Raw genomic sequence first — 16301 nt, forward strand, 5'->3', positions numbered from 1 at the left:
TATATAGTGTCTAAGAACAAATTCAGAACAAAACTAAGAAGCGAAAAGGAACTCATCTCTATTTTGCCACTATAACATCAGAAGGAAAACAAAAAAGAACTTCCTTTTTTTTGGGGGGGGTTAGGATTTTTGGGTCACACCCGGCAGCACTCAGGGGTTACTCCTGGCTCTATGCTCAGAAATCGCCCCTGGCAGGCACAGGGGACCATATGGGATGCCGGGATTCGAACCACCGTCCTTCTGCATGAAAGGCAAACGCCTTACCTCCATGCTGCCTCTCAGACTCCAGAAGTTCCTATTTTTGTCCACCACACAACATTAACAATAAAGACACTAGACTATACTACAGAGGCTACTTCATATCCATACTAAAAAAGCAAAATGAGATTAACTCAATTAAGACTCTGAATCCCTAAATGTAGACCAGGCTTATGATTTTGCAGATACATATAAAGTTAACATAACCTTAGAAGTCATATGAATTATATTGAAGTCCATTTTGAATGATTTTTTACAACAAATCAAAACAATAAAAATAGGATATAAAGTATGTTTGTTTATATGAACAAACTATTTTTAAAAATACTGCTGATAGGGGCCGGAGAGATAGCATGGAGGTAAGGCATTTGCCTTTTTCATGCAGAAGGTCGGTGGTTTGAATCCCAGCATCCCATATGGTCCCCTGAGCCTGCCAGGAGCAATTTCTGAGCGTAGAGCCAGGAGTAACCCCTGAGCTCGACCCAAAAAACAAACAAACAAACAAAAATACTGCTGATATCATAAAGTAAATCTGACCTACAAAAGTGATCAAAATGGTCAGTAGCCAAGATGACCAGATAAACTACTAAATAAACATATCTAGGGTGATAAAAGTTAAACAGATTGAAGAAAAACTACTTCCCTCTTTCCCACCACCAAAAAATACAATAGAATCATAAAACAGCAAAATTTAAAGACCACCAATATCCATCACTAATCATCTAGTAATTCCCTATCTTACAGATAAAAGTATATTAAGTTTTCCTTCCTTCACAAATATAAAGAGCACACTTACTTGGGAATCCTCCGAAACCAGGGATTGTGTTGAAGTAGGGTGTTGATCGTTATCTAATTAGAAATAATAGGATAGTTATGTCCACATTTTATGAGTAATACAAAGTACTCAGATAAAACTAAATCATAATTTGTATGCAGAGTAGCAATTACAGGGGAGAAAAATCTGGGACCTATGTCTGAAGATTCATGGCATTAATTCCTAGACATGTTAGGAAGATTTGTCTGTAGAAAGTGCTATGATAACAGAGCCAGAGGAAGGAAGAGCTCAGGGGCATGTTTCATTTGTAGTTCCACCCTTGTACTGAAACATGTGTGAAGTGGCATCCTGAGAGCCCTTCACTCAAAAGGCTGACTCTTGAGCACTGAGACTCAAAGACGTTGAAGCAACATGGCCAGAAAGTGCAACTCCAAGCAAGCAGAGGTGTGAGGAACACAGTAAATCCAGTGAGCACTGCAACCAGAATGTGCAGGTGCACCACAACTAAACAAGTGCAACCCTCAGTGACCACAGAGTTTGACTGTGTGAGCGCCACAATCTGATGCCTAACCCCTGGCAAGCACAAGCTCTATAGTCAGCCACAGAACAGAATCTACAATCATTACAACTGCATGTTCTTTGGGGGGTGGGAGGTATAGGAGAAGACATGTGCTCAGAAATTACTTCTGGCTGTGCTCAGGGATCACTCCTGGCAGTGTTCATGAGACTATGTGGAAATCAGGGGAATGAATCAGGGGTGGTCTCTTACAAAGCACTATCTTACAAAGTACTCTCTCTCTAGCCCTACCACAATATCAATGAAAACAACAGGAAAGAAGGAAGGGAATCTATATATTTTCTTAAAATTTCTATGTTAAGAGCTATGAAGGTAACTCAATATTGTACTGCCTGTAATACAGTCAGTACTGAAGGTAGTCCATGTACTGCCTTCAGGAGCCGTTTTCCATCCATGTCACGGCCTGGTCCCCAAACAACACCAGAATGATACCTGACCACTGAGTCAGGAGCAGCCCAATTACTATCCAGTATGGCTCCAAACAAAACATGTTATGACCCGAGGCTGGAGAGATAGCACAGCAGTAGGGCATTTGCCTTGTATGTGGCCAACCCAGGAGGAACCTGGTTTGATTCTCGGCATCCCATATGGTCCCCCAGCCTACCAGGGGCTATTTCTGAGTGCAGAGCGAAGAGTAAACTCTGACTGAACATCACTAGATATGGCCCCAAAACCTATCAATCAATCAATCAACCAATAGTAAGTAAATAATGTTTAAAAAATGTTATGGCAAAGTAAATAAACAGTAAACTTAAGAATCACATTTTTGGAGCCGGAGAGATAGCATAGAGGTAAGGCATTTGCCTTTCATGCAGAAGGTCGGTGGCTCAAATCCCAGCATCCCATATGGTCCCCTGAGCCTGCCAGAAGCCATTTCTGAGCATAGAGCCAGGAATAACTCCTGAGCACTGCCAGGTGTGACCCAAAAACAAAAAACAAAAACAAAAAAAAAAGAATTTACGTTTTTGGGGCCGGAGATAGCACAGGGGTGTTTGCTTTGCAGCAGCTGATCCAGGACCTAAGGTGGTTGGTTCGAATCCTAGCATCCCATATGGTCCCCCATGCCTGCCAGGAGCTATTTCTGAGCAGAAAGCCAGGAGTAACCCCTGAGAACCGCCGGGTGTGGCCCAAAAACACCCCCCCCCCCAAAATTACATTTTTATTATGGTTTTTTTTTTTTGAGCCACACCCGGCGGTGCTCAGGGGTTACTCCTGGCTGTCTGCTCAGAAATAGCTCCTGGCAGGCACGGGGGACCATATGGGACACCAGGATTCGAACCAACCACCTTTGGTCCTGGATCGGCTGCTTGCAAGGCAAACGCTGCTGTGCTATCTCTCCGGGCCCCATGGTTTTTGTTTTTAGGACTACACCCAGTAATGCTCAGGGTTTACTCCTGGCTATATGCTCAGAAATCACCCCTGGTTTTGAGGGACCATATAGGACATCAGGAATTGAACAGAGGTCCATCCTAGGTCAGTCGCATGCAAGGCAAACACCCTACCATTGCACCATCACTTTGGCCCCAAGAACTATGTTTGTTTGTTTTTTTTGGTTTTTGGTTTTGGTTTTTGGGTCACACCTTGCAGCTCTCGGGGATTACTCCTGGCTCTACACTCAGAAATCGCTCCTGGCAGGCTCGGGTGACCATATGGGATGCCGGGATTTGAACCACCAACCTTCTGCATGCAAGGCAAACGCCTTACCTTCATGCTATCTCTCTGGCCCCAGAACTACATTTTTAAGTATTATTAACAAAATTGTAAATATTGTAAATCCTGGGCCTTCAATAAAAATCATGGTTAGATTTCCTTTTTTTTTTTTTCTATTATTAGATTTCCTTTATTTAAAACCATAATTTTACCTGCACATAAAATTGAGCATCTATTATGAAATGTTAAGGTACCCTATTCTTTCTTCTAATAAGTTTATAGTAATAGTACTATTTTTTTTTTTTTTTGGTTTTTGGGCCACACCCATTTTGATGCTCAAGGGTTACTCCTTGCTATGAGCTCAGAAATCGCTCCTGACTTGGGGGGACCATCTGGGACGCCGGGGGATCGAACAGCGGTCCATCCTACGCTAGCGCTTGCAAAGCAGGCACCTTACCTCTAGCGCCACCTTCCCGGCCCCAATAGTACTATCTTTTGATCGCTATTATTCCCTATAATCATTTTACTGTCAGCTAATTAAAACACATTACCTGTTGCTTGGTTCTCCTGTTGGGATTGCTGAGTCTGGGAATATTGGGGCATAGTTTGTGGAAAATCTTCATATACAGCTTCTTCTAACCATGGAAAACAAATGACAGCAAGATACCAGTGAGACCTGTTTCAAACAAAACAAAATAAACTAATAAAACTATTGTAATAACACCATGTTGAAATAACACAGAAAAACGAATGTTGCTTGCTCTATAGGAAGTTGACTTTAAGGATGTTTTTATAAATATGCATTCAAGTGAAAGTAAAGCTTACACTTACATAGCAAATGCTTCAAAAATCATTTTCTCCTGTTACTGTATTCTCATTCCATGTTATTTTTTCCTGACATATTTATCTTTTTTTAATCAACCCTTTGTATATGCTAGTAAATTACAATATATGCTTAGTATAAATGGTTTTGAATAAATAAATTTTGTGACTTTCAAATAAACTCTCTAACCAAAGAGATAATACAGTGGGGGAGGAACTTGCCTTGTACCCCGTTAAGTCCCCCAAGTGACCCCAGAGAGTCAAGCCAAAAGGAGCCCTGAGCACTACTAGGTTAGACCCAAAAACCAAAATACACTACTAGGTTAGACCCAAAAACCAAAACACATACACACACACACACACACACACACACACACACATACGTGTAAGCACTTTAGCTGATAAAACAAGTATTACAAACTTTGTAACTAGTTTAAATAACTTCCTCACAATAACTGCTAAAATATCCATAACACACTTTTCGAAACTAGTCAAATAAGTAAAACCATTACTTGGGGTAAATTCAAATAATTTAAATGTATTTTTATATATCTGGTGTTTCTCCTATTGAGGATGTGCTTTAAATAGATTTGTAGGCACTGAAGAGATAGTAGAGTGGGTAAAGCACTTGCCTTGCACACAGTTGTTTTGAGTACTAAGTTCCTAGGTTCAATCCCTACACCACATAAAGTCCCTTGACATGCTGCCAGCAGTGATCTCTGTACAAAGCTGAATGTAGCCAAGGAGAGTAAAAGTAAGTAAATAAATGCATAGTATTATTATTTTTCATTTTAGTGCTTGAAGACCTAATTTTTTTAATATGTGAAGGTTGATCTTTCATTTAGAAAAAAATTTTCTGGAAAAAATATTTCATCTCAGTCATTATACTCCTGTCACTTATTTTTTTCCACCATACTTAAAATACAACTATTGTGAAATAAAGAATACAAGATAAGCAAATCAATAAATATCTTTCTGTTTTCTTTCTTTTAAACTTCATTTTTAAATAATTTTAAATACTCACGACTCATTTACAGGGACAAAGATATAATCTTTATTAAAGATGTTTATATGACGAGTCCATGTTCTTACTCTTTTATGTCTTCTCTGTGCCATTCTGGAAAGTAAAAGGTAGATATTTATATATAAAATTTTGAATATAAATAAATTTCAAGAGTATCAAAAATGTTATAATTGGTGTATTCATTTATATCCTTCAAAATATTTAATATCCAACATACTAAAAAATTAAGTACTTTTAGGGCCAGAGAGATAGTATGGAGGTAGGACATTTGCCTTACATGCAGAAGGACGGTGGTTTGAATCCTGACATCCCATATGGTCCCTTGAGCCTGCCAGAAGCGATTTCTGAGCTTAGAGCCAGGAGTAACTAACCCTGAGCGCTGCCAGGTGTGAACCAAAAACCAAAAATAAAGAAAATTTACATACTTTTAGTAAGTCCAAGTGTTCTTAAATCTGATAACTTAAGACAATAAAGTAATGTATAGAAGAAAAATTAAAATGTATAAAATGTAGATTCTTAAAGTGGCTATATAGCTAAATAAAAACACAAATAAATCTAGTTATTATTTGGTTTGATATAATATAAAATAGTAACATTTTATAGAACTTAATAGAACAACCTAAATGTCTTATCAGTGATCTGAGATGTGCCAAAACCTAAAGAAACATGAGGAAAAATAAAACATATATCCTCAGATATTTTAAAGATAAATGTCACCTCCCTTTATTTAATATATTTTAAAAATTGTAACTCATTGAGTTAAGGATATATACCACTCAGATATCTTTTACTTCATAAAAATAATTAGGCTTTTATGGGGGAAAAAAAAGGCTACAAAGATAGCTCCTCTTCCTCCTCTTCTTCTCCCTCCTCCTCCTCCTCCTCTTCTTTGGTTTTGTACTACACCGAGAAGCACTCAGGGGTTTCTCCTAGGTGAGCTCAGACATTGCTCCTGGCAGGCTCAGGAGCCATATGGGATGCCAGGAATCGAACCTCTTATAACAATAAGTTTGTGTATAACTTAGTTTAAGTTGTCCTGACCTTTGAATCTCTAAACAAGGATTGACTGGCCACTAAGTTTTTTTTCTTTTTTTCTTTTGTTTTGCTTTTTGGGCCACACCCGGTGACGCTCAGGGGTTACTCCTGGCTACGTGCTCAGAAATCACTCCTGGCTTGGAGACCATATAGGACACGAGAGAACGAACTACCATCCGTCTTAGGTTAGCCACTTGCAAGGCAAATAAATTTGATACTTAATATTTCTGATGCTCTGCAGTTCACTTATGTACATAGTGGTTGATAGATGGTACTGGGAATTCAGTCTTCATGACGCCTTACTGCTGCACCACTGCTCAGACCCTAAGTTTTGTATCTTAATGCTTTTTTGGTTATCTTCTGCTTTTAAAATATGGTTTATAGTGATATATATATACACAATATATATACATATATATACAAGTGATATATACAATTATATACTTATAAAGCCAAGTGTTAACAAGTATATTATAAATGTTACCCTCATTTTCATGAAATATGCCATTCAATATACATATAATAAAATTTATCCACCTTTTTTCTCAGTTTCTACAAATTCATAATCTCTATAAGAACTAGTAATCTTAAAAGGGAAGACTGAATTCCTGGAACCATCTATCAACTACTATGTACATGAGTGAACTGCAGAGCATCAGAAATATTAAATATTAAATTTATTTAACAAATCTTCCCTTTCCCTATATCTCTCCTCCATTAACCATGATGAACAAAATTAAACATAATTTTGAAATCATCTACACAATCAGTCTTACCCCTTGGCACAAGTTCCAAAACTCTTTAAACACTCAAAATATAGTTAAGGGGCTGAGAGATAGAATGGAGGTAAGGCATTTGCCTTTCATGCAGAAGGACGGTGGTTCGAATCCTGGCAACCCATACGGTCCCTTGAGCCTGCCAGGAGCGATTTCTGAGCCTAGAGCCAGGAGAAACCCTTGAGCACGGCTGGGTGTGACCCAAAAAACAAAAAAACAAAACAAAACAAAAAAAAAATATATATATATATAGTTGAGCAAAGTCCAGTTTTTCTAAGATGGTCTCAGTTGATATGTGTTACCCAATAATGACAGAACAATGAAGAAATACAGTCTGTCAGAATTAGTGGTCAAGGCAAAGAGTAAGAAAGAAGTAGCGGGGCCGGGCGGTGGCGCTAGAGGTAAGGTGCCTGCCTTGCCTGTGCTAGCTTTGGACGGACTGTGGTTTGATCCCCCAGCGTCCCATATGGTCCCCTGAGCATCACCGGGTGTGGCCCAAAAACCAAAAAAAAAAGAAAGAAAGAAGTAGCATGACCCTTTCTTTTTTTTTTTTTTTTTTTTTTTTTGGTTTTTGGGCCACACCTGGTAACGCTCAGGGGTTACTCCTGGCTATGTGCTCAGAAGTTGCTCCTGGCTTGGGGGACCATATGGGACACCGGGGGATCGAACCGCGGTCCGTCCAAGGCTAGCGCAGGCAAGGCAGGCACCTTACCTTTAGCGCCACTGCCTGGCCCCGCATGACCCTTTCTTGCCCCTGAGATTAGTGTCCCACAAAGCATTCAACTAGAAACGTAACATGCAAGAGTTCCCTGTCACGGGGAAGAGTACAGTGAAAAGATAAAAAATGTCTCTCTGGGGCCGAAGTGACAGTACTATGGGTAGGGTGCTTGCCTTGGACATACAAGACCCAGATTCAATCCCCAGCATCCCATATGATCCTCCACATGCCACCAGGAATGATACCTCAATGCAGAACCAGGAGTAAGCACCTCAAAGTGTGACCCACTCCCAAGGAGAAAAAAAAAAGAAATGTGTCCCAGAGCAACCCCAGGCAATGCCAACAAGTGTTAATATAGTTAATGCTAGGAAATAAGGTAAGAGTATTAAAATAATATTCTCCTCTTAGAACTTACGAAAGATTTGGATTATCCTCTATTAAATTATTTTCCTTTCTTGTCAAACACTTATAAAAAAAGCTACTAAAAATGTGACTTCGTTCAACAAGTTCTTCTGATGCCTTTTCCAAGATAAGATACCTGTAAGGTAATAACAATACCATACTGTTATTTATTTTTATATATATATATAAACTGTTATTTATTTTTATATTTTACCTGATCACCCCCAAAACTATCTTATGTTATGAAAATCCTCATTTTATTTATTTTTGTTGTTGTTATTTTTTAATCTTTTTTATTATTAAATATAATTTTTATTTTAATCATAGTGGCTTACATATCGTTGACAATAATATTTTAGGTACATATTAACATAAAATCAGGGGAATTCCATTCACCGAATTGTCCTCCCTCCACCTCCGTTCCAGTCCTTCTTTCCATATCCTCTTCCCTTGCCCCCAGGGCTGCTAGAATAAGTGGTCCCCTCTGTGCCTAGACTACTATTTAGTGGTCTTACACCTATTTGGTCTTGGTACCTCCCTGATTCCCCCCCCCACATTGGTAGGCAAGACTAGATAGTTCAAGTTATGCAGTTTTGTTTGAAGAGGAGAAAAGTAATAACCTGGAGAAAAAAAAAGAAAAAAAGAATCAGATACTCCGGAATTGGGCAGAGTAGAGGCTTTCAGCCTTGGTTTGAGAGAGGAAGGGGAAAAAGAAGGTGAAACACCACAACAGTACATAAAGAACTGTCAAATAAAATATCCAGTGAGCATTCCAAAAAAAAAAACAAACAAAAGGGTAAGCACCATATAAAAGCCATGATATTGAGATTAAAAAAATGTGGCAGAGCACATAAGAAAAGAAGAAAATAAATATAAATGGAGACATCCACTTCAATAGCCAAACCACAACAATGAAATCAACAAAAAAAATAGATAAGTAAATAATAATAAAAAAAATTGTTTTGTGCCTTTTTTCCCCTCCTGCAGATGCACAGTAAATATTGGGGTCATTTGAAAAGGAATTTCCTTTGCCTAAGAGATACAGGGTTTCTCCACCCTTGAAGTATATTGTCATGGGATTAACTATAGACTTCTTTCAGGTTCATTTACTCTCCCCTTGGTGCTTTTGTGGTGTATGGAAGACTTCTGCTCCGTCCTGGTGATAACATCAGACTTCTGTATCTAGAGGTCTTGGTATCTGCACGAGTCAAGGATTTGAACTTATGATTATGTCTTTCTTTGTGGATCTAGAAGTTCTGTTCCCTCAGTGTCATTTTAATCCGTCTTCTGTGTTTGGGGGTCCTGGTCTTTGCGCTGATCCTAGGAAGGGGCCTGGGATAGCGTCTTCCATTATGTTTCCAGAGGTCCCCTTCTGTTGCAATAGTCTCAGACAGACCTCTGGAACTAGGGATCATAGTTGTTATGCAGGTCGTAGCTCACACCCTAGACTAGGGCTTTATCCCTAGGTAATACCTTCATTTAGGACTTGAAGCATGTGACCACCCAGACCACCGAAGCAGCAACTGTGACCTATAGACTTATACTACAGGCCCTACTCATCGAACACACTTAAACAAACTAGCATTCCCTCGCTCTTTAACTCTTCTCACTACTGCTTTTTCCTTTTTCTTTTTCTCTTCTTTTCTTTTTAATTTATTTTCTCTTTTCTTTCCTGCCCCTTCCATATACTTCCCCCCTTTCACCCCTTTGAAAATTCGACTATCCCTTCACCCCGCAATCCCATCCAGATTCCCCACATTAAAACTCTTCACCCTCAGTTCCTATTCCATTAGGCATCAAGTACCAGTACCCAGCACCCAAGCGAAGGGACAACCAGTCAAACCCACACCTTGCCCCCTACAAGAAAAGGCAACCAACTCCCCTGCTGACTCATTTTTTTAATCTTTTATCTTTTATTAAATATTCTATTTGATATTTGTTGTTTTTTAATCTTTTATCTTTTATTAAATATTCTATTTGTGACTTACAATACTATTAATGATAGTTTCATAAGTATATTGAACATCCACCACTAGAGTACCTAATACCCTTCACCAATGTCCCAAAGATCTCACTCATCCACTTCCCGTTTGCCCTGCTCCATTGTACACACCACTTTGGAACCACAGCACTAGTTTATGGCCACCAGGTGGATTTGGGAGCTAATACACAAGTCACTCTCCCAAGGGGAAGGGGACTGTGGCCTGAGTGTGCACTTGGAGACTCTGTTTGGTGCTGTGGTGCTGGCTTCTGACCTATATATACTCATTTTCTATCCAATTATACACAAGACAATCTGATAGTTTACTTGCATTTCAGCTTTTCAGCTTACTGGGTTTTTTTTAGTTGCCACCCCTAGCAGTACTGAAGACGACTGTGTCCATCTCAGGAGTACTCAGAAAAAGCACCAGAACACTCACAGGATCATGTTTTGTCAAGAATCGAACCTAAGGATTAAATTAAACCCAGTGTCTAACACTTGAACAAGATCCTTGAGTCACCTCATTGTCCACTAAGATCACTTAAAGTAGAAACTGCTGATCTAGAAAAATAGTTCAATGGACTTAGCATATTCTTTGCATGCAGGAAGCCAAAATCTGATCCCCAATATGGAATAGTTCCCCAAGCACCACTGGGAATGACCTAGAGTTATGAGCTGAGAGTAGGCTCCAAGCACCACCAGGTATGAGCTCCCAAACAAACAAGCATTTTTTAAGCATCGTATTAGTAAAACAACAGAGCTTAAGTACAATGATTAAAAAAAAACTTAAAAGGGGGGATACAGGGGCCAAAAAGATGGCGCAAGCAACAAGGCATCTGCCTTGCCTGTGCTAGCCTAAGATGGACAGTGGTTAGATCCCCTGGCATACCATATGGTCCCCCAAGCTAGATTTCTGAGCGCATAGTCGGGAGTAACCCCTGAGCATCACTGGTTGTGGCCCAAAATAAATAAATATATAAACAATAAATAAATAAATAAGGAGGGCCAAAATCATGAAATAATTAGGAGATAATTTCAAGAAATGTTAGAACGTAGTATAAGAATACAGTACAAAGTGAAGTATGAAAATTTTGGCATAAAATTTAGAAAACTTACCTATTTTTTGGATAAAAAAATGTTGAAAATAATTTTTTTTGGGGGGGGTTGGTTTTTGGGTCACACCCAGCAGCGCTCAGGGGTTACTTCTGGCTCCATTATGCTCAGAAGTCGCTCCTGGCAGGCTCAGGGGACCATATGAGATGCCAGGATTCAAACCAATGACCTTACTTCCATGCTATCTCTCCGGCCCCAGAAAATAATTTTTATAGAAGTGACAGAAAGCTTTAATGAAAGTATGATTTACAAAACAAGCAATAGATAACTACACAGTCACTTCTTTTAGGTTCTCAAAGCGATTTGTATTTATGCAAGTACTTCTCATACCATAATAATATAACAAAGAAGTGCTATAAATAGGGACAGGCACAACAGAACAGCGGCAGGACATTTGACTTGTACGTGGCTGACTCAGGATGGACCTGAGTTCGATCCCAAGTGTCTCATATGATCCCCCAAGCCAGGAATGATTTCTGAGCGCATGGCCAGGAATAACCCCTGAATATCACCAGTTGTAGCCCAAAAACCAAAAAAAAAGTGCTATCAGTCAAAAATAAAAATGTGATATGATTGTATGTGGAGATAGGGAATTCACGAGATATTCAGAGTTAAAAGAGTGACCTTATTCCATCATTGAAGTTTGAAAATCATACCTACTCCCTCATTTTGATATAAAAAAATATTGAAAATAATTTTTAAGGAACTAGAGCACAGCAGTTAAGGGTTTGCTTTGCTTGCAGCCAACTTGCACTCGATTCCGGGCTTCCAATACCCTTGAGCCTGCCAGAGGTGATTCCAAAGTGCCAGGAATCACCCCTGTGCACAGCTGGGTATAGCCCCAAAACAAAACAAAAAAATTTTACAGAATAGTGATAAAATTTAAAATGATAGTTTTTGCCTTGTAACTGTTCCTACAAGAAGATGAAGAGACACCTGGACTGATGAAGATATGAAAGATGGATGGTGTCCATCTGCAAACCAGAAGGAAAGTCTAACTTAAATCATGTGGTATCTTGATCTTGGGACTCTATCTAGAATCATGAATTATGAGAAATAAATTTTTGTAAAGTCAAACATGCTAATGAAAAATAAAACCCAGAATAAGAAGTAGCTTTTTTGAAGTACATAATATTTATCAGAAGTAAAGGAAAGGTGAGGTGGCGTTAGTCAAGGAAGGACCGTGGTTCATCCCATATGGAAAACCCCCCGGCATCCTATATGGTGCCCCCAAGCCAGGGGCAATTTCTGAGTGGTTAGCCAGGAATAATCTCTGAGCATCAAATGGGTGTGGCAAAAAAAAAAATAGAAGGAAGGAAAAAACCAAGTTCATTGATGAAAAAATCATGATATATAAAAAAAAATTTTTTAATCTGAAATACTCAGGTTTCCTTTAGAGTTAGAATATTTCAAAGATAATGACATTACTCCAAGATTCGCATCAAAATATGTAAAACAAATAAGATCATTTAGCACTGTACTTACTTAAGATAGAAGTCAATGATTACATCATTAAGAAACTCTCCTTCTTCTAAACATTCCAAATCTTCATTAGTCACTCCTAACCCCCCTTTAGTAGGTGGTGGGGGATATACAATCAGTCTAAACAAGAATGAAGTTAAAAAAAATTAAAATAAAAATGAAGTTAAGCTATGTAAGTGTTGACCATTGACTACCAAGGTAAATTGTCACACACTAGAGCAGAGTAGCTGTAGTCAGTAGTTGCCATTCCAAAGTACAAAATAGCTAACAGATTACACACATTATTTCACAAGGTACCAACAATACTTAGCTGAGTTTCTTCTCACTTCCAATTCTTCCCATATAGCTTATTCTTGATATTATTAGTAGGTTATTTTTTGTTTGTGTTTTGTTTGTTTGTTTGTTTGTTTTTGGCCACACACAGTGATGCTCAGGGGTTACTCCTGGCTCTGTGCTCAGAAATTGCTCCTGGCTTGGGAAATCTTATGGGATACAGGGGGACTGAACCACGGTCTGTTCTGGGTCAGCTGTGTACAAGGTAAACGCCCTACCACTGTGCCATTGCTCCAGCCCCTAACCAGGTTATAATCTCATAAAAATTTACAATATATTTATTTCCAATATTTTTTTAATTTGGGTCACAGCCGGCAGCGCTCAGGGGTTACTCCTGGCTTTATGTTTCTGCATCTAAGGTAACGCCTTACCACCGTGCTATCTCTTCAGTCCCTTATTTCCAATATTTGAGAATGGCCTCTGCACAATTTTAACTTTCAACAAACCATTAAACTATATAAGATTATCCTACACTCACTTTTCCACTTTAAATTTAAATGTCTAAGACTAGCCTCTATTCATTTAGAAGAGCCAGCAGTCAAAAATTAGACCTCCAAACTCTGATATTCTATTTACAGAACATGTCTGCAAGAAGGATGTGGAGACTTGTGTTGGGGAAATGAAGAAATGGGTTCTGGGGACTATCATTGGAGGGTAGTGGCATGATGGTGGTGGGTGTGGTGCAAAATATATGAAAACATAAAGAAAATGAAGTACCAGAATACAGGAAGAAAGAGTCAAAACACAAAATATATTACTCTGAGATCCCCTCTTACAAACTCATAAATAAAACCTATAGTGAATTCCAGACTATAATCGTAAGATATGGGCTACAAAACTTTAGCCAATAAAAAGTAAAACGTGTGCTTCTTGGGGCCAAAGATAGCACAGCAGTCGAGCGTTTGCCTTACACGTAGTCGATCCAGTATGAACATGGGTTCGATCCCTGGCATTCCAAATGGTCCCCTGTACCTGCCAGGAGTGATTTCTGAGCACAAAGCCAGGAGTAACCTCTGAGCAGCGCCGGATGTGACCCAAAAACAAACAAACAAACAAACAAACAAAAAAGTGCTTTCTATACCAGAAAAATTCAAGGAAACAAGTAATTCACAACTGATTTAATCCTAGTATATAAATCCTATGATTACTGGTAAATTAAAACAAGAATATGTGAAAATTTATGCACAGAGAGATAGTATGCCAGGTAGGAAAGGGAGTTTGTCTTGCATGTGGTTGACCAAGGTTCAATCCCCAGCATCCCTTATAATCATTCAAGGCTATATTGTGCTATCACTCTGGCCCCTACAACAGCTATTTTCTTCACACACACACACACACACACACACACACACACACACACACACACCCTTAATTTTACTAACATATAAAAAGCATAAGTTATTGTTGTTACAGCACAAAAGTAACATAAAAACATTTCAAAATGTAAATGACATAAAAAGCAATAACATAAATAAAAACTACTAATATGCCCACCTATTACAAATGTGATATGACACAGTACATACTTCTGAACTGGTCCAGTGTGTCTGACTTCTTGCCATTCTTCATCTAGATTTGACATGACAGAAAGTGAGTAACAACCACTGCTTTGCTTCTGCAGAAAAGTGTAGGTAGGCTTAGCTGTATCTGTATTTGAGGGCTGTCAGGAAATGGCAAAGAAAATGATCACCTTTACAAATACATAAGCACAGAATAACTTTCAAAAGGATGAAGTCAAAAACCTAGATTTGTACATAAAAATGTGACCCAAATATTGTATCTGTAGTTTTAGAATTTCTACAAAGATATAACAAATTAAGTGTGGTACATCAGATTAAAAAAGATTATATCATGATCAAAGCTTAAGTAGTATATTATCATTCATGTAAATCTTAAGTATACTAATACAGAATTATTTATACTCAATATTTACTCGTATTTCTGTAAATAAAGAAAGATGTACAGTTTGGGGAAAATATTTTATCAAATTATTATTGATTTACAATTTTGTAGAAATTAAGTAATTAGCTTTATTCATCGATGGTATAGCTGCCACCATTTATATAATTAATATTTTTAGAAATATGTCTCATATGGGCCTGGAGCAATAGCACGGCTGTAAGGCATTTGCCTTGCACGCGTCTCATACATAGGATATACAGAATAACAAATGGTCAAAAGCACCAAACTGGGCATTTGGGCATTTGTCTACAGAAATGAACTTTCATGGAGGGTAGAGAGAGTTGCCTGAGAGGGACCTTGGACACTGAAGGTAAGTAGGCAATTGGTGATTGGTGCGATCTAGTGATTGGTGTGGTGTTGGACCAATGTGCATGAAAGGTATAATTAACAGTATTATAAATCCCAATAATTCAATAAAAATAATTTTTAAAAAGATTTATTATTTCCTGATCTGTATTTTAATCAAATAATCTGAAAATGCAACTATTCAAATGAACAAAATATGTGATAAATATTAGAATATAACTGGATTTCATAAAAAATTTAAGAAACTGAGTTTATATTAATAAATTCATTAGTTTATACTAATAAATATAAACTGTTAATATATTATAGGGGTTGGAGCGAAAGCTCAAGGGGCTGGAGCACACACTTAGTATGTGAGAAGCCTGAATTTAATCTCCATCACTACATAGTCCTTACAGTACAGGAAGCGATCCCTGAGCAAAATACCAAGTGCTAAGTCTTTACTAATCTGGTTAAAAAAAAAAGTAGAGGCTATATAGATAGTACAGTGGAGTTAGGGTTCATGCGGGGTACAATAACCAGCACTGGATGGTCCCCAAGCTCCACTTTCTATGGTCCTGGAAGTCTGCTTAACACTCGTAGTGTAGCCCAGTTGGGTCCTTAGCAATACAGTATGTGAACTGCACCACTTCCTCAAGCTCTATCAGCAAACTCTCTTCCCAACTGGCAAAGTATCTGGAGTGGCTCTAAGGCCCCCTAATTACTGTTTGGTAAGCCCCTCAAACTAAAAATTATTTTAAAAATTTTAAAAGAGGGCCATAGAGATAGCATGGAGGTAGGGTGTTGGCCTTGCATGCAGAAGGATGGTGGTTCAAATCCCAGCATCCCTTATGATCCCCCGAGCCTGCCAGGAGCGATTTCTGAGCATAGATCCAGGAGTAACCCCTGAGCGCTGCCAGGTGAGACCCAAAAAAAAATTTTTTTAAAGATTAGCCCAGACCTGGGTGTGTGACTAACCTGTGTTTTGTGCAAACTTTAATAATTTTATTCTAGAACTATATAGCAGAACTATGTAAGTCATGTATATTGCCTATTTCCCACAAAAATAGACCATCTTTTTTTGTTTGTTTTACAGGCAACACCTTAT

General features: G+C 38.4%; 1 protein-coding gene across 1 annotated transcript in view; it reads right to left on the reverse strand.

Annotated features, from left to right (window-relative positions):
• SENP7 (SUMO specific peptidase 7) overlaps positions 1-16301 on the reverse strand; it is a 115447-nt gene that overhangs the window by 10495 nt on the left and 88651 nt on the right. Inside the window, exons 15-20 of the mRNA XM_049785597.1 lie at positions 14473-14606; positions 12617-12733; positions 8051-8173; positions 5107-5199; positions 3812-3936; positions 1055-1107 (exon numbers count right to left, since the gene is read on the reverse strand). Of these exons, the coding sequence (XP_049641554.1) occupies positions 1055-1107; positions 3812-3936; positions 5107-5199; positions 8051-8173; positions 12617-12733; positions 14473-14606 (645 nt within the window). The remainder of the gene's footprint in view (positions 1-1054; positions 1108-3811; positions 3937-5106; positions 5200-8050; positions 8174-12616; positions 12734-14472; positions 14607-16301) is intronic.

The sequence above is a fragment of the Suncus etruscus genome, chromosome 13 (assembly GCF_024139225.1).
Source record: "Suncus etruscus isolate mSunEtr1 chromosome 13, mSunEtr1.pri.cur, whole genome shotgun sequence".
Classification (NCBI taxonomy): domain Eukaryota; kingdom Metazoa; phylum Chordata; class Mammalia; order Eulipotyphla; family Soricidae; genus Suncus; species Suncus etruscus.